A 24,326-nucleotide genomic window follows, 5' to 3' on the forward strand; every position below is an offset into this window, starting at 1 on the left:
ATTGCTTTGGGACTGGCTGGAGTTCAGTCACTTGGTGGTGAGCAGTTGCTTTTATTTTATCTACTTATTTTTATGATGTTTGTTTCGCTTAGTTGGTTGTTTTATTTTCATTTGATTTGTTAAACTGTCTTAATCTCAGACAATAGGTTTTCTCAGTCCTGTGTTCACAGTTCTCTCTCCCATCCCACTTGGGGGAAGTGAATGATTGAACAAGAGGCTCTGAAGGTGCTTTTCTGCCTACCAGGGTTAACTTGACAGCATGATGCTTCTGAATCTGGAAGGGTGGTACTGGATCCTCAAGCTGAGTCCACGTGGATCCAGCTCGGATACTTGTTGCCTACCAAATATACAAAGCTGCCTGTAGCATTTAGGATCTGGTTGAATCATGTCCTGGAGCTGTAAATATTGGCTCTGGTATCCATTCTTCCCAGTAGTATTACTTTTATTACTACATACAGTTGAATTGAGTGTTTCATTTGTAAATGCAAAAAACAAACAAACAAACAAATAAAAACTCTCATTAACTCAGTAACTGCTCATTAAATACTGTTTCAGTTCCTTGAAATTCCAGTGATTGTGTAGCTGTAATTATTTGCTAATCATGGGTTTTTTGAACTGTTTGTGTGATTGTATATTTCAGTGGGTTTGATTCTAAGACAGTGGGATTCCATAAATGTAAATGGTCTGTAGTGTTAGGTTTTAACCTTAAACATTATAACTTTAAGAATTGGACAATTTCAAAAGACACTACTACTCTTCTGTGCCCAGATTCAGAGTCTTAACTTGTGACATGCTATAAATACCATATTTTTAATGGGTAAATGATCCATGCTTTCTTGAAATAAGGGCTCTGTGAAGTAATTTACATTGACTGTTTGGAAATTGAGGCACCAAAATAACTAGTTCATCTTGAAAAATCAGTATAATTAAAACAAACAAATAAAAAGCCAGTTACTTATTCAAGTTATCACTGAGTTTCAAGACAATTATAAGCCAATTGTCAAGACACTAACCAATTGAAACCCTTTAATTTTAGGAGCCATCCTGATGCACATAAATTCAGTGTGGAGACAGTGCAGTGGTATCCTCATGATACTGGAATGTTTACATCAAGCTCATTTGATAAAACCTTGAAAATATGGGATACTAACACTTTACAAGTAAGAGAATTTCTTTGCTTTTTAGGCTTTTTTAATACAAGTCACTTATTCCCCATCCACATTTCACCCTGAGCCTGACAGAACTGGGCATTTAGAAGGACAAAAACAGCCAGTTGTGAGAACAGCAGTAGTGTGGCATTGTACATTGGCATGCTCCTGTCTGTATCAGGGGACTGATTGCCTGACCTGTATTGGGAGCTTGGAGCTCTTAGGACAGTTCCTTTCTGCTTTTGCTGCAAGTAGGAATGTACCTAGTTTATTTTATGCTACATAAATTATTTATTTGTCCACCAAGAACTGTCTGAAGCTCTTGTTCCTTTTTAGGTATTGTGTTTTTCTCAAGAAATACTGAGTTTTGTTTGTTTGAGTTGAGCTGTGTAGCAGCAGTACAGCAGAGCTAATTATTTTTGTTAACTAAGATGTAAATAATGCTTTAGAAGGACTGGTCTTCTTAACATTTGAAATTAAAGAGGACAAAGTATTTTATATGCAGAGCAGTAGTCAAATGAGTTTGGAGAGGACATGCTGGGTCACTGAATCCAAAATTCTGTTGTTCTGACCATTGCAGACACTCTTTCTCATAGTGAATTATCGGAGAACGGAAGAAACCAGTGAGAAAATGTTAACCATTATAACTGACTTAATTGAAGTTAACAGGTTTTGCAGGCTTTTAGGTTTTTCAGACTCTTGGCACCTGATTGCTGAGTTATGCATTTATTGTTTCCAGTATGCACATATATTAATGATTTTACACTAACAGTATTTAATGTTGTTTCAGTACATGGTGAAAGAATTAAAAAAAAAAAAAAAAAAAAAATCTGTCATTCTAGAAACATGATAGATTTTGATTTCTTTTTATGAGACGTGAGGCTATGTTTACAATCACCAGATATTCTATAAGGTGTTCTCTTAAGTGGAAAATTCTGTTCATATTTCTGGTGTCTCTGTGAGCATCACTTACTTTGAAAACACAGTGTTTGTGTGAAGGTTACTGGTTGACTTGTTCTTCCACAAAATGCATATAACTCAGATTGAAGTTCTTTTCTTTTCTATAGAGTATTTTAGACTGGGATGACAAAGCAGTTGTACCAGGAAGTCATTGTACTGATTATTAAAGCCATTGTTGTATTGCAATATTTCTAACACTGATAAGGCAGCTCATCACTATGTGTGGGCTTTTTTGTTTTCTATGTTGTTGTTGTTTGTTTTATATATCAGTATAGGTCTATATAGATACATAGATTACTTTTCAGCATGAAACTTAGCATGTCAGATTTGTAAGCTGACAATAAGCTTCTGGGTTTAGGCTAAGCTCGATTTCTTGTTTACTTTAGTCCTTGTGCTGCAACTTTCTTGTTTGCTCTCTTTTGATTTTGATAATCCTTGCATCTTTTCCGGTGATGTTTCTGATGAACTTCCTTGGGCATTCTTCTGGATCACTTCCCAGCACTGGCATAATTGTCTGGTGTTGTGAGCAGACTTACTTACTTTGCAGTGTTTGTGTGATGAGATTTCTAACCAGACAAATTATTGTTAGTGTGCAAATAGGAATATCTGTATTTTACTTGCAGCCATCACTTGAAAAAATAATAACAAAGGTGTACATTCTGCTAATGTATTTGTACTCTGACTAATTTGATCTTTTTATCATTAGCCTGCAGATGTATTTCAGTTTGAGGGAACAGTCTATAGCCATCACATGTCTCCATTTGCTACAAAACATTGTTTAATAGCAGGTATGTGGGTGTTATAAGAATTTCATTATGTATTTAGGCAATTGTGCTAAAAAGCAAGTAATATTCAAATTTCTTGTTCCTCTCCTGTCCTCCTTACATAATTTCAGCCTTCATAAAAAAGACATTGTTAAAATATCTTCAGTTGTTTGGATTGATATTCATGAGAGTATCGTATTTAGTCTTCTGAAATAAGTATTGTTCCATTCACTTTCTAGATGAAATTTCTTAGCTAGATTACCTTTGTGTACTTAACTGACATCTAAGGGTTACTGTGTCACAGAATCAATCACACACTGCATCACAGAATTCTAGGAGTTGGAAGGGACCTCTGAAGATAATGTAGTCTAACCTCCACTAAGGCAGGTTCATGAGAATAGTTTACCCAGGAAAGCATCCACAGAATCATAGAGTTACCAAGTTTGGAGAAGACCTCCAAGATCATCCAGCCATCCATCCACCGCCAGCCAATGTTTCCCCACTAAACCACATTCCTTAGTACCTCGTCTGCATGTTTCTTTAACATCTCCAGGAACAGTGACTAGCCACCCTTTTGGGTTCACTTCCCTGGTGCAACTTGAGGCCCTTCCTGTTCATCCTGTCACTAGTTACACTGGAGAAGAGGCTGGCCACTTTCAATATCCAGTCTGTTCAGATCCCTCTGAAGGGCCTTCCTAACTTCAGGCACATTGACTTTCTCCCATTTTGGTGTAATCTGCAAACTTAGTGAGGATGCACTCAATCCCATCACCCAGGTCAATAGTGTATGTGTGTATGCATTGCTTACAACTGCAGGATGTTACTATGATTAGACAAAATATTTAAAGAAAAGGTCATATTTTTAATTCTCAAGATACTTAAATACTGTCTTATTTGCCCCCAGTTCCTACTTCTTGTTTGTTGTAGGTAAATATACTTGGCCTGAAAATGTAATTCTGTTACAGAATGTGTTACTTTGACTAAATGAGTAGTTATGCAGCTGTCATTTTTCTTCTGTTTCTTTGTCATTGCTAAGATTGGGTTGTTGTTCTTTCAAATGATGGTTGTGTTGAGGTTTCTTTGTTTTGTTTGTTTGTTTGCTTTTTCAGCTGTCTTTGTTTCTCTTGTTTACAGTTGGTACCAAAAGCCCCAAAGTACAGCTCTGTGACTTGAAGTCTGGATCCTGTTCTCACATTCTGCAGGGTACTTTTTAGTCTGAAACATAAAATGCTAAACAATAACTACTTTGAGTAAAGCAGGCCCTATAAAGAAACACTATATACAATGTATTCTTTGTAAGTAACATGACTGATGTATTTAGTGTCAGTTGTGAAAGTTACGCAGTGTTAAAGATTCTTCTGGGTGTTAGTCCTAGTGCTAATGAATTGGAGAACACAAACGGTAATGAACAGTTACTACAGATGTTGGGACATTTTCATGATCTAATCAATAGTAATTACTGTTTATTACATGGTTAAGTATTGATCTTGTTTTTGTGTGCATATAAATTCAGTGCAGGAGGTGGGTGTTTTTGAATTTCTGTATTTTTAATAAGAAAAATCTTCTGTTTTTAACAAAATAACCTGTGAAGGTTGTTGCATGGATTTTTTTTCTTAGTAATTATTTTTAGAGGTTTCTTTGTAGAAAGCTACTACTATTTTTAGAATAATCGTATCTAATTCTTTGCATTGACTTAATTCAGTAAGTGGTAGGATTTTATTATTCTATAGTCCATTGGTTTTTGCACTCAGTGAGATTTGCCCTTAATATGTTTTTCCTAATATTTATTGTTTGGAAATGAATATGACATACGGCCAAGAAATGGAAAGGCAACTAATATATATTAAAAAAAAAAAGTGATTCACCTAATTCTAAATTACATAACTGGAATGTATTTATATGACGTACTCTATTTTGCATCAATATGTTTCTATTGTTACATGAAGTATGTTTACAGTCCTTGTATTTGTTTCTCTAGACTTCCTGTTGTCTAAATTTGTTTAATGTTTTTGATGTACACACATGTGCATGTATGTATATTGTTTCAAAGTAATGTTTCCTATATATTTATTTGTTAAGCACAACTGATACCAAGAACTCAATAACACTCTTTAATAGTGTGAATTCTCATCTACAAAGTACTTTTTCAGCATAGTTACTGCCATTAGCTCTACATTTTGCCAGTGCTAAACAAAAACCTGCATGCCATGCTTATAAAAACGTGCATGATCATTTGGAACATGGCATGTCTTTCACGTTGCTCTCATGGCTGCCTCTCACGCACCACCCATTGGCTCATCTTGTCCACATCCATCTATTTGGTCTGCACAAATGTTCAGCTAGTGTCAGTGAATACCAGTTCACCAGGGTGCCATTTTTTCCACATGGAGGAACTCAGTCCCACACCTGTTGCTTCACACACACTTCTATGTCAGATACCATTTTGTCAGACTGCCCCTCTACTGCTGTATCACATAGCAACAAAATGTAATGGGATACTGGTGGGATGGGTCAGTCTCTACTGCCATACCACCAACATCTGCCTCTGAGACTGTGGGCCAATGTCGTAAAATAGGTGGCATAAAATTACTTTTGGAGTAGTCCTTATGTATACATGCTTGTGTGTGTATATGCATATTTATTAATGTTAGTGTTAACCTGCAGTGAGTGTATCACTGCTATATCACATCTATTTTAGTATCTTAATGTATTTAAATTTAAGAAGGGGGAATATATCTGAAATCTGGGAGCTGAGTATTTGAGAGTAAGCTGAATAAAAGTATACTATTAGGTAATTAAGATAAACATTTTTTTTTAAAAGACTTGCTGAAGAACTGGTGAAGATTTTTTTTTTTCATTTGAGAACATCAGAATTAATACAGAATTTAATAATATTTCTTAACATGGTTGCAATAAGTGTGACTATTCTGTACTGTGTCTTACCCAAGCAAAACCATACTTGTTAAAAATTAGATATAATACTCCTTGTATCACATAGAGTTATTGCAGTTCCACATGAGCAAGGTGTAGAAAGGGAAATAACTTTTCTCTCAAAACGCCACAATATCCAAATTTATATTGCAATTCAGAAAATTTAGATTATTGTTCTGAATTGATGTATCCTGCAGAATTAAGTTACTTGCATTATTGTATGTAAGTATTTTCCTAGATTGCTACCTAAGCCTTCTCATGCTGTTTCTAGGTCACAGGCAAGAAGTACTGGCAGTATCTTGGTCCCCACGTCATGAATATGTTTTGGCAACAGCAAGGTAAAGATGTTGTTATATGAAATAATAACAATGAGAAAATTTAATGTATTGTACCTGCTTTTACATTTCATGTGTGCTTTGGAAGTTAATCTTTATTGTATGCTTCATTTTTTAGCTCACTTTTTTAGGACAAGAGCTATTCAAATTATGCTTATTTTGTAGGAAGATAATACAGAATTTTGGAAATACTAATAGCATTTAAAATTATAAGCAAATTATAGAGGTGTTTCTTACCATTCATTAGTGTTTATATTGCTAATCTGTTTTATAACCAAGTCAAATGTGTTTAACTCAAAGTGCCATCCTTGTTAATTGTTCTCAATTATGTCAGAAAGCACCAGTAGCTTAGCTGACATAGTTTACAGGAATATACACTGTTAATATATTGATCTAACATGAGAATGCACAGGAAAAAGCATGTTGTATTTCATTTAGAAGACAGTTTATGTAAGGAGAAGTTTGAGTGTACTGCCTAGCTGTGGATCAGGGAGATACAGATGTCTTTGGGGTAAAAAGTGACTTACGTGTCTGTTTGAGGGTTGTTTGTTTTAGTCCTAAAGTATCGCTAATTCGCTGAGAAATATCCAGATCATTTAAATGCATTTACATGGGTGACGGTGCGTTAGAAATGGCCTTTTATACGAGTCTACCTCATATTTATGCTTGGGAGTCTTGTAGTACGCATGAATTGCTCAAATCAAGGTGCCATGCAAAATGCACTGCCTCCACTGTTGCTTTTTAAATGCAGGCAGCTTGAATCGAGTACCAGCAACCGGCGTAGGTTTTATGGCCAGTGAAGATGTAACGTGAGTGTGTGGTTTGGGAGCCAGAATGAACTGCAGCAGCCTGTGTCTTGGTCTTTTCCTCCTTATGCCGCTGGTAACATAGACAATCGCAGTTCTGACAGAAGCCAGCTGTTCCCAGTCAACCATATAGATAATGCTAAAACCTGTAGCTACAATTTAATCAGTAGAATTATTAGCAAGTTTATTCCTGGTTTGCGTTTGCATGCAAAAGTGTTATACTGTATACAGAGATTGGAGATTGATTGGATTCGAGAACTTCACGCAGGTGCCTTGAGTGTACTAGATGTAATTACTGATTCATATACGCAAAAATCTGAAGTTCATCTTTTCACAAAATTGACTGTGACTGCACGATTAGTTCAGAATAGTCATTGGACCAGCGTAAGTGCCAGGTGGGTTGGCTAAAGGCAATTATTGACTTGAATGGAAGTAATTTTCCTAATGCATATGTTAGTACCAATTTGTTTTTCTTAGTGCTGACAGTAAAGTAAAATTATGGGATGTGAGGAGAGCATCAGGATGTCTGACTACGCTTGATCAACACAATGGAGAAAAGTCGAAAGCATCTTCTGAGGCAGGTAATACAGAATATAACATTGTAATTCATGCCCAACTAGAAGTTTTCTTACATTCTGTGAATGTGTTGAGTACCAAGACCAACAAACACAGTTGTGACATCCTATTTGTTACCTACTGCATAACACAGGCAGTTCAGTTTCTCTTCAGATACTTCCCCAAGAGATTTTGCTTGTGTTTGGGACCCTTGTGTAGAGAAGTCTCTTTGACAGTGGCATTATGTCTGTTCTAACTGTTTGAGCCAAACAGTTACCTCAGTCGCTGCTTTGAGAAATACATAGTAATATGGAATTAAATCAGAGAATATAAACTTTATATATTGTGATTCTGGATGAAGTGACTGAATTTTTGTAAGCAGATTTTTTTTTTCTACTCTAAATAAAGGTGCGTCTGAATTGTGCACTGCTCTGTAGTGCAGAAACACCTTATCGTAGTGAGCTGATTTCTGGGTACCATAGTCAGATGTGCCATGGTAGAATGGAGTTGGGTTTTAGCTCTTTATCCTTCTTTAAAATGTATGATTTTATTAGGTGAAATCTTTGGAATTTGTTTCTACTAAGCTATACACAATATGTGCAATGAACTGTTTTATGTGTCAGTTCTCAATGATTGTTTTTCTTTTAAAGTAAGTAATCCAAGGAGAGTCATGCTTTCATAAACCAAGAGTTAAATTATTAACTTATTTACACGTTACCATTAAACAGTTCTTTCAGTACTGTATATCTAAATAAAAATGTATATACAAAATCTAAACAAATTGTTTTTCCTGACAGTAAACACAGCTCACAATGGGAGAGTTAATGGTTTATGCTACACAAGTGATGGCCTTCATCTCTTGACTGTTGGTACAGATGATCGGATGAGACTTTGGAACAGCTCCACTGGAGAAAATACGTTGGTAAGTTATCAAGAATCTTCAGTTAGGTTTTGCTTTGATTTAAAGGATTTCTTTTAACTTCTGTAGTTATCGTTACAACTGCATTAGCTGTTTATTTGTTGTCATAAGGAAATAACATATTAATACTTTCTGAGCCTTTTTATATAACAGATTTCTTATTTTTTGTTTACTAAAGAAAACGTGACGAAGTGTGGATCTACTTATCTATTTAACAATTAATTATGCTAACTGTACATTCATTATCTGTAAGCATAGATGAAAATGCTTCAAACAGTAAAGAAAATCATAATATGTACTGACTACTGGTATAGATTTTTTTAAAACTTTTAGTTGTCATTGAGATATGGACATCTCAATGTAAAAATCTCATGTAAAAAATACAGTGTTTCACTGATAGACTTCCTGTATTTTTATGAAACCTCTCTTGTGGAGCTCTTCATCATTTGTCAAAATTTTCTGTCCCTTTACATATGCATTGCAACCAAACAGGAAAAAGCCATCTTTGTTCCATAATCCTTTCTGTGGCCTGTTTTTTGTTTTGTTTTTGTTTTGTTTATGATGGGTTTATTTTTTTGTGGAGAACAGAAAATTAAAAACTGGAAAGAAAACTTTTCTATATTTATTCTGAAAGAAGGAAATAGCAGGTACGTCAGTTTCCATGGGATTTTAGCTAGTCATGTTAGTGCGGTCTGCCATTGCTATTAGGAAATAAAGAAATTTTATCTCTGCCTTAAAAATCTTTTACTACTGCTGCTTAGTTACAGAACGTGGTGAAAGTGTTCCCTAAAGACCTTTAAATGAAAACAGTTATCTATCTATCCCCATGCTCTCCATATTTGCCAGCTTGTTTGCAGCACTTACTTAGTATACAAACATCTTTCTGTCTTCGAATCACCATCACCAAAGAAGATGATACAGTTTGTTCCTTCTACTACCACCAGCTGGATCACTGTTTTTTGTTTTTCTGTGCCTGTTAGTACTTTGACTTGTTTCATATTTCATATCTATTCATATTCTATTCTGTTTATATTCTATTTCATATTCGTATCTATTCTATTTCTTTTCTTATTTGATGTCGTGATCTTGCTGTTGAAGTCCAGATTCGATTCCATTATCCTGTAATTTACATTGTCTAGATTACTGTGTTTTTGCATACCAACCAGGCGTGTTCTTGAAATAATTTTAAGGCACCAGCAAACAAATTTGAATCGTCAAATGGCATGGATTGGAAGGGACCTTAAAGACCATCCAGTTCCAACCCCACTGCCATGAACAGAGTTGCCACTCACCAGACCAGGCTACCCAGGCTCCCATTCAGCCTGACCTTGAAAATCTCCAGGGATGAAATGTCCACAGCGTCTTTGGGCAACTTTGTTCCAGTGTCTCCTCACTCTCAGTGTAAAGAATTTCTCCCTAATACCTAATCTAAATCTCCTTTCTTTTAGTTTAAAGCTGTTACTCCTTGTCTTACCACTATCAGACCACGTAAAAAGTAAGTTTCCATTTTTTCTATAAGCTCCCTTTTGAATAATGAAAGGCCTTTTCTTCAGGCTAAACAAGTTCTGCTCCCTGCCCCTTATTCATAGGAGAGGTGATCCAGCCCTTTGATCATCTTCATGGCTCTCCTCTGGACTTACTCCAACAGTTTCACACAGATGCAGCACCTTGCAATTCTTGAACTTCCTTAAGTTCATACGGGCCCACATTTAAGCTTGTCTAGGTCCCTTTAGATGGCATCCCTTCTTTATATTTTATTGACTGCATCACTCAGTTGAGTGTCTTCTGCAAACTTGCTGAGAGTGCACCCAGTCCTACTGTTTATGTGACTGATAAAGATGTTGAAGACACTGGTCCCAAAACTGACCTCTGGGGGGAAATGCTTCTCATGACCTGCTTCTACTTGACCACAGCCCGCTGTCTTCAACCAACCAATACATTCTTTATCTACCAAAAAATCCAGCCTTTAAATCCTTATCTCTCTAATAAAGAGATAAAGCTGTGGTGAAGAACCTTGTCAAAGGCCTTTCAGAAGTCCAGAAAGATGACATTAGTTGATTTCCCCTTGTCCATGAATGCTATCAGTCCATTGTAGAAGGCCGCTGTATTGGTCAGACAGGCTGTGCCCTTGGTCAAGCTGTGCTGGTTGTCCCATATTACCTCTGTGTCTTGTGTGTCCTTAGTATAGTTTCCAGGAGAATATATTTGATAATATTCCAGAGGTGAGGCTCAGTGGTCTTTAATATGCAGGTAGTACAAGCACATTCCGCAGTCCTGTTATTTCTCCTCCTAGTCCATTTGATCTCCATTTTTTTTTCCTTTTTTTTTTTTTTTTTTTTTTTTCCCTTTTTTCTTCTTCTGTTTTTGCTAATACCACCTTTCCTCTTCTCAATGGCTGGCCAAAGAATCACGTAAAAAAGCATTCTCTAAAAGCTGATGATTTCATTGAGACTGCAATCACCCTGGGGGAAAATGTACACAAAAAAAAAATCTCTAATTGCTTGCCTTGCCCAGTTTTTTCTACCACTGATATCCTCTCCTGCTTGATTTCCTGCATCTGCTTCCTCTCCCTCAACAACCGACTTGTTTTATTCCTGGTTATAGTGGGAATTTTTTCCACGAAAAAGAGACTTTAGTGGTTACTTACTTACCTGTTATTCAGAGAAAAGGAACTACATGTAAAACAACTGAGTACTGTTCTACGAACTATCTTTAAATACTTGATAACTGTATGAGGGTTAGCTTGTTTCTTAGTGGAATATATAAAGAGAATTAAATATAAGTGCTTGAAACAAATGCAGGTAAGTTTCGTCTGCCCTCTTGAATTTCTCAATACATTAATTTAGCTTTAGAACCCTTTTTCATAGCTCTGTAAGTTGGCTGTTTTGTTTTGTTATAATGGGAAGAGTTGTTTCTGTGGGTAGAATGCTTGAGCTAGAAAATTCTGACTTCAGTGCGGATTTGCTCTTCCTTGGTTGAATCTTTTTGGCAGGTCTACTCCTATGTGGTTGAATCTATCCGGAGTTCTTGGTTTTCCTCTACTGAGTTATAAAATTGTTATAAAAATATATAAATATATATTTATATTGTTGAAATAAATAAATATGAAAATTTTTTATATATATATATATATATATATATATATATATATATATATATATATATAAAATATATATGTTGTTATAAAAATATATAAAATTTGTTTCACTAAAATGCAAACTGATTTTATGCCTGGTAAATTCTTCTGTCTGAAAACTTAGAAGATTTTTGTGTGGACAGGTTACAAAAATACAAACAATTATAATACAAATTCGAACATTGAAATAAAGAACTTTAGCTGAAATATTTAAGTACGAACAAGAAGATATTGCATATGTTATCTTTATTCCTTTTTGCAAATTAATAAAAAAAAAAAAAAATTGGAGCATATTTTCCTTTGCTGAGTAAGTTGGAAGAAATTAAGATGTAAATATTAAAGGAAAAAGTAAATAGATGTTACAGTGTAACAGTACAGTGTACAGTACACTGTACAGTGTATACATTTTAAGATTTTATTTCATTTTTTATTGGCCCTGTGTGGAGCCAGCAGTTGGACTCGGGATATTCTGTAATTCATTCTGTCTTCTTGTCACATCTTTCCATACGAGATTGATCAGCTGCTTGAGGAAATTGAAATTAGTATAACCAATGTAGCAAATGTGTTTCAGGTGTGATTTCACTGTAACTAAGCTTATCAAATTCCTCTTTCCTGGGAAGGATTCTGCTCTACTTTCTTGTCCACCCATACAACTCTTCTGACTTTCTGAGTTCTTTAGAAATAACTGATGATTCATTTATAGTTTTAGCTGTTTGATCCAGCTTCTGATGAGCTTGGTGAAAAGCCAGCGCTAGTACAAGGCGACCCTGCAGCTTCAATATGAAGCTGGTATTTTGTCTGTGATCAAGTTTTTGGGGAGATTTTTTTTTTTTCTGTGACTGACTACTCTTAACACACTTTGATGTAGTTAGTTTAACAGGAAGCATTTGGAGAAGTGTTCATGAAGAATAAGCTGCTGGTTCCACAGTAAGATGCTTGATTCTCACATCTCTGTCTACTGACTGCACTATTGTGTAAACTGTGTGAAATATTTTCACCAACTGCAGTCATTCCATGGTTGTGACAACACAAAATCTTTAAAAAAAAAAAAAAAAAAAAAAAAAAAAAAAAAAACTTGAGTAAGGTAAAAATTAAACTGTGACAACAAAGGCAAATACGCTCCACCAATTATTTTTAATTAAGTACTGTATTTATTTTTGCAGCAGAAGTTCAAAATGTGGAGCAGACGTTCTTAATTGCCTGATGTATAGTAACACAATGAGATTATAATTATTTTTTAAAATTATTTGAGAACAGTGACTGTTTTGCATGGCAGTTTTTCAGTACTCGTGATAAATAACAAACTTCACAACCTGCTCATTAAATATGCAAGTCATAAAATATTCCTAGTTAAATACTACATGAGTAGATTACGAGCTTTTTGAGCAGGTGGCCAGATTATGTGCAGAAATCACCAGGCTGAGGAACATCTGGCAGTCAGAAAGAGAGGTTGCTGCATGGTGTTGTGTAGAAATACAAGCAGACCAGCTCTTCTGTCTTAAGTCCCTGCAAAGGGAAGAAGCTAAGCAAGCTTCCAACTCAGAGGAGACAAATGGCAGAAAGATGAAAGATGGGAGACACTGGATCCCCTTCTTTTCTCAGTGCAGAAGGGGGAGCCTTACCCTTGCTCCTGAAGTTGCCTTAACCAACAGATACAAAGCTCTGGGGATGGAAGGAGAAGAAAGTGTGAATGTTCATTCAGAAACAGAAAGGAAGAGTCATGTTAAGATGATCTAAAATGATCTGAGTCAGAACTGGTTCTACTAAAGTAAGACAAAAGGTCTTTATAATATGGGATTCTGTACTGCGGCACTGAGGCACCCATTTTCCACTCCAATAATCTGCCTAGCTGACTGCTAGGCACCTGTGTTCAGGGCTGCGCTCATGAGGTAGAAGCTACTTGGTATGATAAAGCCAAAGGAGTACTGTCTGGTCCTGCTTGTTCAAGCTGGGTCACAGGAGACTGCAACTAGGAAATTATAAAATAGTTAAAGGACTTTGCGATACCTGGGATGATGTTGAAAGGATCTGGAACACAAGTAGTGTTCTTAAATTCTCTTGAATTGGAAACTGCGACCCAGCCAGAAGCAGGAGAATGAACAAGTTGAATGAATGGCAGCATGGATGGTGTCATGCTCAGGATTTTGGGAACTGTTATTTTGGATGCACCTTTGAGAGACCAAGCTTGCTGACATCAAATGGGATCCAACTTATCAAGAGAAGCAAGAAAATACTAGCAACAAGTTGGCTGGGTTTATCACCTGAGTTTGATACTAGATTTCACTGGGAAAGGAGATATACTTATCAGTGATAGGGAAGGGCTGAGGAATGCTGTCATTTAGGAAGTAGCAGGGGAAGATCTCAGTTTCCATAGAATCATAGCATCTTTTAGGTTTGGAAGGGAGTCTTAAAGATTATCTAGTCCAACTCTTTTGCAATTAACAGGGACGTTTATAGTTAGATGAGGTTGTGCAGAGCCTGGTCCAGTCTAACCTTGAATGTTTCCAGGGATGGGACTTCCACCACCTCTCTGGGCAAGCTGTTCCAGTGTCCTGATATATAAAAAAAAAAAAAAAAAACAAACAAAAAAAACAAAAAAAAAAACAAAAAAAAAAAAAAAAAAAAAAACTTTTCCTTACGTAACATTTAAATCTGCCCTCTTTTGGTTTGAAACTGTTTCCTGAAAAAGCTGGCAGATGTTGTTGCCAAGCTACTCTCCATCAGATTTGGAAAGTCACAAATGTCAGACAAAGTTCCCTGTGTCTGAAATTAAAAAAAAAGGAAACATCACTCCCATTTTCAAGAAAGAGAGAGAGGAAGGCCCAGGAAACGACAGGGTAATGAGGCTGACATCTGTGCTTGGGAAGATAATGGAGCAGATCCTTCTGGAAGCTGTATTAAGGCACATGTAAGACGTTTAAGAGGTGATCCAAGACAGCCAGGATGGCTTCATGAAAGGCAGATTGTGTCTGACCAATCTGGTGGCCTTCTACAAAGAAACAACGATATTGGTGGGGGGAAAGAAAAGGGCATCTTAAGTCATCTACCTGGACTTGTGCAGTGCCTTTGGACAGTTACGGACTTGAAGGCTAGACTGTTCGGTGGTATGAGGGTTGTGGTCAACAGATCTATGACTAGGTGGAGGCCAGTACCCTAGGAGTCTAATGCTCGTAGTCTAATGCGACTAATGCTCTTCAACAGCTATATCAATGACATATGCAGTGATCATCAACTGATGACACGAAGTTGAGTGATGGAGCTGATACAGCAGAAAGAAGGAGTGCCATTCAGAGGGACTGAACAGACTTGAAAAGGGGGTCCAGGAGAACCTAATCAGGTTCAACAAGGCCAAGTGTGAAGTGTTACACTGCATTTGAGGTAGTCTCATATATGGGAGAAGAACTCATTGAGAACAACCCTGCAGTAAAGGATTTGGGGATCCTGGTGGACACAAAAAGTGGGACATGAGCCAGCAATGGATGTTTGCAGCCTGGAAAGTCAACTGCATCCTGGGCTGCATCAACAGAGGGGTAGCCATCAGGGAGAGAGAGGTGATTGTTCCCATTATTCTGCCCTTGTGAGGCCCTATCTGTGGTATTGCATCTAGACCTTGGGCCTCCAACAGCAAGAGGGATGTGGAGCTGTTAGAGTGGGTTCAGAGGAGGTCCACAAGATTAACCCAGATGGCTGTAGCAACTCTCCTGCAAAGAAAAGTTGAGGGAGCTGGGCTTATTTAGCTTGGAGAAGACTCCAGGGATACTTCACTGCAGCCTTCCAGTACTTGATCAGAACTTATGAACAGGAGGGACATTGACTTTTTGCATGATCGGATCAGAGAAGAGGGAATAGCTTAAAACAAAAGAAGGCAGATTTATGTTAGATGTTAAGAGGAGATTGTTTGCTCAGAGGGTACTGCATCGCTGCCCAGAGAAGTTGTGGGTGCCCCATCCCTGGAGGTGGTCAAGGCTAGGTTGAATGGGACCCTGAGCAGCCCAATCTAGAGGTTGGCAACCTTGCTCGTGGCAGGGAGTGGAATTACATAATCTTTAAGGTCCCTTCCACCTAAGCTGTTCTGTGATGACTCTATGGTAATTAACAATATAACTGGGGAGAGGAATGTGATTTGAACATTACAAAAAATAATAAGCAATGTTTAGATGTTGGGGAAAGTTTTTACTGAGAGAGTGGAGAGGTGCTGGAACAGTTTGTCCGAGTTTGTGGATGCCCCATTCATGGAGGTGTTTGAGGCCAGGTTGGATGGGGCTCATGGAGGTGTTTGAGGCCAGGTTGGATGGGGCCCTGGGCAACCTGATTAGTATTTGATCTAGCAACTGGCAATCCTGCCTGTGGCTAGGAGTTTGGACTTGATCCTTGAGGTCCCTTCTAACCCAAGTCATTCTATGATAGTATTTTTCTTTACTCTTATAATTTTAGAGCATGGGAGGTTCTTGATAAGAGTTGTTGTTTTGCAGCATTATTTGTTTTCCCTTTTAAGATTGGACCTCTGTTAGGTTAGGACTCGCTCACTAAAATGGATGCATAAAACAAAGGCATGTCACTCACTGCCACAGAGAAAAGAGTAGGTAATAAAATGCAACAATTTAGCATTGTATTTAGCAATCCGCTGGCCAAAGAAGAGAATCAGGGTATGAAAGAGTGTATGCAAAGGAGAAAGTCTATGCCAAAGTTCAAGTTGCTTCAGGTGATGCTTAGCAGCTCTTCACATTAGTTTTCTTTAGTCCAGGTATCTCTTCTTGGTGGATGTCTGTTATGTCAAATATGAATAGTCCTGTATCAAAAGATACAGAATTTAATCCGTGCATAAGAAATTTTCTGAGCAATACTGCAAACTTATGTCTTAGTGGATTTGTCTAGTGAAATGAGTTACTATTGAATTATGCATTGCTTGTGTGCATCCTGCGTCATAAAAGGAACACAAAATACCGATTCATTGAAAATAGGAAGAATCAAATTGAAGGAGGCAAGTTTTTGCCTTTCTTTCTAACAAATGTAAGGTTCTTAATTTAGTTGTTGTTTTAGCAGCATCCTTTTTTTTTTTTTTTTTTCCTCCATTGTATCTCTAGCAGGCAGGAGCATTTATATGGTATATATCCAGACTCACTTTCCCTTTTATAGTATATGCCTTTGTTATGAACAGTGAGATGGCTTGGGAGTTGTTACTACAGCTGACATGCTGTGAAAAGGGCTTTAATTACTCTTCATCAGCAAAGTAATGTGTTTACCGACAGTATCTTTACAAAATGAGCAATAGGACATTCAGTAAGCTGTGCATCTCATGAAAATATTCTCTCAATAGAAAATGAAAATCAACTTAGCTGTATGCTAATGATCTTATCTTTTTGTACATGTTTTTATGACAGAGATTTTTTCTAGATTTGTTCAATGTTTCTTTCTTATGTAAGTGCTATTAGCTACAAGCATACTGTAACCATAGCATGAGCACACTCTCTTGTTGCCTGGCTCATCCTGAATGATCCTTGTATTTGCCTCAGACTTTTTGATAGAAAGCAGTCAATACAGCCAGACATCAAGGAAATACTTACGCTTTAGAATATTTGTATAGTTTTTCATATATATATATATATATATATATATATATATTAGCTTATATATATAAATATATATATAAATATTAGCATTTATATATATAAAAATATTAGCTTAATGTCAAAATATTTTATTTTTTAAATTATATTCCAAGAAAATGTGACAGGGAGCTATATGAGAACCCGGGGAGCTTTATGAGAACCCAGAGATCTTTACTAATGCACATACAATTTGGCATAAATGACATGCCAATCTCTTGAGGAGATCTTCCCTGGTCTGTATAACACCTGGGATTGCCCTGGCCCAAGTGCAGCACCTTGCATTTGGCCTTGTTGAACCTCATTAGGTTCTCATGGACCCACTTCTCCAGCTTGTCCAAACCCCTCTGGATGGCTTCCCTTCTCCAATGTATGGACTGCACCACTCAGCTTGGTGTTGCCTGCAAACTTGCTGAAGGTGTACCCGATGCCATCGTATGTGTCACTGATAAATATTTTGAAGAGCACCGGTCCCAAGACCAACCCTTGGGGGGCACCTGGTGATTGGCCTCCACCCTGACACAGAGCTGTTGATCACAACCATTTGGCTGTGTCCAGCCAGCCAGTTCCAACAAACAGTCCATCTTTCAAATCCACACATCTCCAATTTAGAGAGAAGGATGTGGTGAGGGACCATGTCAAAAGCCTTGCAGAAGTCCAGGGAGATGACATCCACCACTGTTCCCCTGTCCACCGAAGCCGTCACTCCGTCACAGAAAGCCACCAGATTGGCCAGTCACGAGCTGCCGTTAGTGAAACCATGCTGGCTGTCTCAGAGCACCTCTTTGTCTCATATGTGCCTTAACATATCTTCTAGAGGTATCTGCTTCATGATCTTCCCAGTCACAGAGGTGAGACTCACCAGTCTATGGTTCCCTGGGTCTTCCTTACTCCCTTTCTTAAAAATAGGAGTAATGTTTCCCTTTTTCCAGTCACCAGAGACTTTACCGGACAGCCAAGATTTTTCAAGTATGATGGAGAACAGCTTGGCAACCACATCAGCCATTTCTCTCAGAACGCTGGGATGGATATCACCCGGCCCCTTGGACATTCAATTGCATGAGGAGGTCTCAGCTTGTTCCACTGTTACAGTGGGATGGAATCTGCTTCCTACACCCACAGAGCCCTGGCATGGGGAGGACTCTAATCACCTGTGAAGATGGAGGCAAAGCACTCATTGAGTACATCAGCTTTTTCTGTCTGAGGAAGCCAGCTCCCCGTTACCATCAGAGGGGGAACACTTTCCTTGGCCTGTCTCCTCCTGCCTATGTACCTTTACAGAATCACAGAATTGTAGGGGTTGGAAGGGACCTCCAGAGATCATCGAGTCCAACCCCCCTGCCAAAGCAGGTTCCCTACACCAGGTCGCACAGGTAGGCATCCAGGCAGGTCTTGAACATCTCCAGAGAAGGAGACTCCACCACCTCCCTGGGCAGCCTGTTCCAGTGCTCCGTCACCTCACTGTAAAGAAGTTCTTGCACACATTTGTGCGGAACTTCCTATGCTGCAGTTTCCAAACGTTTCCCCTTGTCCTGTCTCCACTCACCACTGAAAACAGTCTGGCCTCGCCATTCTGCCCCCCACACCTCAGATATTTATAGACCTGGATCAGGTCCCCTCTCAGTCTCCTTTTCTCAAGGCTGAACAGACCCAGTTCACTCAGCCTTTCCTCATAGGAGAGATGCTCCAGGCCCTTCACCATCTTCGTGGCCCTCCGCTGGACTCTTTCCAAGAGATCCCTGTCTTTTTTGTACTGGGGAGCCCAGAACTGGACGCAGTACTCCAGATGAGGCCTCACCAGAGCAAAGTAGAGGGGGAGGATCACCTCCCTCGACCTGCTGGCCACGCTCTTTTTAATGCACCCCAGTAAGCCATTGGCCCTCTTGGCCACAAGGGCACACTGCTGACTCATGGCCAACCTGTCGTCCACCAGGACACCCAGGTCCCTTTCCGCAGAGCTCCCCTTTTTAGAACCCCTTTTTGTTATCTTTCACATCCCTTGCCAAGTTCAGCTCCACCTATGCCTTGGCTTTCTTAATCCTGTCTCTGCACACACGGACAACAGCCCTGTATTCCTCCCAGGCTACACAACCCTTCTTTCACTTCTTGCACATTTCCCTCTTTTCTCTCAGTTTAAGCTTCAGGTTCTTGCACAGCCGTGCCTGTTGCCTGCTTCTCCTGCTTGACTTCTGGGCGATGGAGAGCCACTGTGCTTTCAGAAGGGTGTCCTTAAAGAGCTGACAGCTGTGTTCTGTGCCCATGCCCTTAAGGACTGTTTCTCCCTCAGCAGTTCCTTGAGCAGCCAAACTTTGCCATCTTAAAGCACAGGGTCCTGACTCTGCTTTTTGACAGTCCTGCATTACTGGAGATCACAAACTCCACCAGGATACGGTCGCTGCAGCTCAGGCTGCCTTCAGCCTTAGCCTTTCTAATGCTCTCCTCTGCATTGGTGAGCACCACGTCCAGTAAGGTTTCACCTCAGGTCGGGTGGATCAGTTTTTGTTTAATATGCGGACTAAAGACTTGCACTGAACTCAATGGATTTTGAGTATAATTATGACATGAATACACTACCAATTCTCTTTATTCTTTCTCTTAAAATTGTGAATGAAATTGTGTCTAAGCCAGCAGTTATTGTGGACTATAAGAAACATTGTTACTACTTCTTTCTGTTTCTATTTGAAAACTAATATTTAGAAGTGATGTATTGATTTCTTTTTTCCTGTGCATGGCATATTTTAAGAGCTTGATAGGACAGTGTAATTGCCATGTATTAAAGTAGGTTCTTAAAGCTGTAAATGTTAAATTTGCACTTGATGAAACCTAAGAAAGTACAGTGTATATGTTGTTTATAATTGTATACCATTGTATAAGTCTAATAGTGTGCCTATATGACAGAAAATGATTACATTGGATTATCTAGGAATGCGCTTAAGGAGGTAATTCCTGAACCAATTTTAATTTTGGTGATAATTTGGCTACTAAGTGTAGATTCAGCATATAATCTTTGCAGATTCTGCCTCCAAGAGCTAAATTTCTGATTTATAGTTGTTACTAAGGAGAGTATGAAATTTAATGAACAGGAAGAAGTGATTCTCTTGATACATACCAGTAACTGCAAAGACTTGTGTAACTCTCAGGAATTGTGTTAGCATTATGAAGCTTACTTTATGAATTTTACCAGATTAATGAAGAAACAAAATTGCCCTTTTTATGTAAAGTTATTTCCTGTATTTTTACTTAAGAACTAACAACATAATTTTTTTTGTTTTACAGGTTAACTATGGCAAAGTCTGTAATGAAAGTAGAAAAGGACTTAAATTCAGCGTCTCTTGTGGCTGTAGTCCAGAGTTTGCCTTTGTCCCATATAAAACTACCATTGCTGTTTATACAGTTTTCTCAGGAGAATTGATAACTATGCTTCGAGGTCATTATAATACTGTTGACTGCTGTGTATTTCAACCTAACTTTCAGGTAAGTAAAGTACTGATGACAACTCTGAAGTATTTAAGCAGGAAATTTTTTACTGAGAAGGTGATGAGGCTCTGGCACAGCTGCCCAGAGAAGCCATGGATGCCACATCGATGGAGGTGTTCAGGGCCAGGTTGGATGGGGCCCTGGGCGGCCTGAGCTGGTGGGTGGCCATGCTGTCCACAGCACGGGGGTTGGAACTCTATCTGTAAGTACCTTTCAACCAAAGCCATTCTGTCATTGTCAAAACATACGCACAAAAAGAGAGAGATTTTCAGGGAAGTACTTTAATCAAAAAGTTTGACAAAACAGATAGTTCTGTGGCCTGTGTGCCAAGTGAAAAACGTTTGGTAAAATTCTTCTTTGTAGCAGTACAGTATGTACTTTGTGCACTGGATTCCTTCAGCTACTCATTTCCTTTCACACAGGTTACTTTTCAATATACCTAGAATAATTTTTGTCATTGTATTGTCATTACTAAATTGTTTGTGTTAAAGCTTTTTCCTGTTTTCTGTAAGAGTGTAGGTGAGGCATTTGCCTTTCTTTGAAACAGCTAAGAATAGTCACAGTAAGAAAGAGTACACCTTCTTGAAGTGCATTGAAATGAAGTGTTAGTATTGCTTGTAGTACTGAGCAACCTCTTAAGTACATGGCTAGAATAGTCTTGCTCAAACACCAATAGTTATAACCATCACTGGATCTGTAACAGTTTAGATACACTTGCTGAGAACATGATGAGTTTAGTAAGTTAATCCGAGCGTGTTTCACGTAAGAAATAGCATAGCATTACAAGGATTTGTGGCTTCAACAGACTTTTTTCCTTGCACACTTTTCCTTTCCTGCTATAGTATATTATTCCTTCATCATTAAAGACTTAAGAGTCACAAAGCCTAATTTGTCATGTGATATTTTACAAATTGTTTATGCTGTTGTGCCATGAGCAGTGTAGAGACTGCGGATTTTAAGTCTGTTGTATACTTACCTTCAGGTGTTGAGCACAGCACCTTATCTTCCAGGTCCTCCTTTCTAGTCTTATGTTTCTAAAATATCCAGCAGAAATATTTGAGTCAGAAAGGGCAATTATTATCTTTTTGTGACTCATTTACAGGTGAAAAATATAGCTGATGATCAACATCTTTCTTACGTTTTAGCACATGTGAAATTCGTGTGCACTGTATAGTTTCTACAGTTTCCACCTAGTACTGGATCTCTGTTAGCATTTTCTTCATACTATTCATAATATTCTTTCAAGCTTATTTGCTATCTTTAAACTTTTTGGATGATTTTTCATACCCACCACTAAATCTCATCTTCAGTTTTTCTTAATATTTTTTCAGAATTGTGTAAAAAATATTATCCCAGATACCCATGCAGCTGTTTGGAATCCAGTGGTGTTACTCTTTGTCTATTCTTATTAGGCCCAAATTAATTAGCAGGTTTGTGTTTGAGATACCATGGGGACCTGTCTCCACAGAGTGGCATGAGATTTAGTTAATGTATGTATATGTCCCTTTTGAGATCTTGGGAATAGAGCCATAAAATCCATATTATTGTTGGCCTAAATTTTTCTTACGTAAATCTCTCTGTGAAGTTAATAAGATGTTAGTCTGCTTGAGTAATAAGAACTGTAGAATTTAGCTTATTAAAAGAGCCATTAATCTTATAAGAGTAGGTAATTTCAAGGGTGGTGTGGAAAAGGAAATACTCATTGTGAAATCTTTAAGATGCTGTTTACTGTTGAACTGAGTATGCTGGATATCATTGCATGACGTTAACTGCTTAAAATAATCTATGTAAACAAACAAGACCTACGTTTTTCTTTCAGAAAAAGAAATGAAATTAAGCCCCACACACAAATAACATGCCATAAAATATTAGCCACACCTCAGGAGCTAGTGTTGTTTGAAATTAGAGCTACCTGTATTTTTCAGGAAATGCCAGTGACACCAGCAAAGGAATTTGGCAAATGTAGTTGTAGGCAACACATAAAGATAACTAAAATTTAGGGTAGGTCTTATCTACGATCTTTCCTCAGAGTTTGAAAGCGTAATATAGAAATATTATGCTATACTGTAACATAAACAATGCAGGAGCCTTACCCACTGTCTCTTCTTTTGACTGACTTCAGGTGTGAGTCAGCATTTCAGGTTGTAATAATTAATTGTGTTAGTCCAGTGCAGCGTATTACCTGAAGAAATGTAACAAATATTAATACAGATTAAGTGGAAGTATGCTGATGTCGCCATTACATTCCTTACAAGGAGGAATGTGCGGTTGTGAGGAGTTGCTTGTTTTAAAACTCAAATGATATCCCGCATCCTGCCAGAGACAGGGTGCTTGAGTAGAGTACTGCTGACAGGATGAAGTGAGGTTTGACCCATGCCTTGGTGTAACTTAGATCTGTCATCTTCTTCTAGGCAAGATAATTAGAATAATAAATTAGATAATAAATCAGTTTATCAGTCATAAAACTATAAACTCTAATCTTGCGTGTCTTTTATGCATGAGTAACTGGGAGCAGTTTTATGGAAGTAGGGAGCTTATAAAAAAAGGTGGACTGACTTTTTGCGTAGATAGAACAAGGAGAAATGGCTTTAAGCTGAAAGAGTGGAGATGTAGATTAGATATTTGTAGGAATTTCTTTACTCAGAGGCAGTGAAGCACTGTCACAGGCTGCCCAGAGAAGCTGTGGGTGCCCCATCCCTGTAGGTGTTCAAGGCAAGGTTGGATGGTGCTTTGGATAGCCTGAGCTGGTGGGGAGCAGCACTGCCCATTGCAGGGGTTGGAACTGGGTGAAATTTAAGGTCTCTTCCAACCCAAGTTCTTCTCTGATACTTGAGAAGTGTATCAGTTCACTTGAAAAAGATTACCCATCAAAGTGGGTATCTATTCCTCTAAGTGCCTACTAAGCATTAAGTTTTTGCACCATCAGTGTATTTCACGTGGTTCTAGAATTACATCTACATAATACAGAAGGAGACTTTCTGCGAAGGTGTATCTCTAATAATTGATTGAACTTACATTGAATCAATTTACTATAATTATGCACATACACACAGTTACCAGTTTAAGTCAGCACATTTAAAGACTTTTATGTTGTCAGTTTGAATACAGAAAAATTACATTGTATGTCTCACTTGTGCAGTTTAAACACAGGGGCCATATTTGAGTGTTGTCAGATACTTTATGTAAGAAGCAGCAGTGTGTTTCAAGATTTAAGGCATATGAGAGAATCGGCACGTTGGCTCATTTCGAAAAGAGAAGCATTATTATTGCAAAACTTACTGTGAAGTTTGTGCATTATTTCTCATTAACAAAACATCCTCAGTTTAAAGCGGCAGAAAAGTCTATATTTCCTTAATAACTAAGAAAATGAAGCTGTATTTGATTGTTTGCTGTTCCATGCAGAGGCTGTTTGCTTCCATGTGTTTGCAGGATGCCTTGCACAATGGAATCTCGGTTCTTAGTCATTACCATAATAAATAAGGCTATTTATATTAAAAATAATAAATCAGTCTTTCTGATCTCTCTGTCTTCCCAGCAGGATACAGTTCTTTATTTGTTCTTTTCCTTTACCCTAGGCATACTAAAACTATGTTTACTTAGTATTTCTTTACTCCATACTTAGACTCTCTTCTAACATGTGTCTGAATAGATGACTGTAGCCTGACTCATATTTTTAATTAAAAAAAAAT

General features: G+C 37.9%; 1 protein-coding gene across 1 annotated transcript in view; it reads left to right on the plus strand.

Annotated features, from left to right (window-relative positions):
* ERCC8 (ERCC excision repair 8, CSA ubiquitin ligase complex subunit) overlaps window positions 1-24,326 on the plus strand; it is a gene marked incomplete at both ends in the record, with an annotated part of 32,558 nt that overhangs the window by 6,062 nt on the left and 2,170 nt on the right. The window contains 7 exons of the mRNA XM_079548836.1: window positions 1,037-1,160; window positions 2,815-2,896; window positions 4,007-4,075; window positions 6,075-6,141; window positions 7,422-7,525; window positions 8,297-8,421; window positions 20,437-20,634. Of these exons, the coding sequence (XP_079404962.1) occupies window positions 1,037-1,160; window positions 2,815-2,896; window positions 4,007-4,075; window positions 6,075-6,141; window positions 7,422-7,525; window positions 8,297-8,421; window positions 20,437-20,634 (769 nt within the window). The remainder of the gene's footprint in view (window positions 1-1,036; window positions 1,161-2,814; window positions 2,897-4,006; window positions 4,076-6,074; window positions 6,142-7,421; window positions 7,526-8,296; window positions 8,422-20,436; window positions 20,635-24,326) is intronic.

This window comes from Tetrao urogallus (genome assembly GCF_951394365.1).
Source record: "Tetrao urogallus genome assembly, chromosome: Z".
NCBI lineage: Eukaryota > Metazoa > Chordata > Aves > Galliformes > Phasianidae > Tetrao > Tetrao urogallus.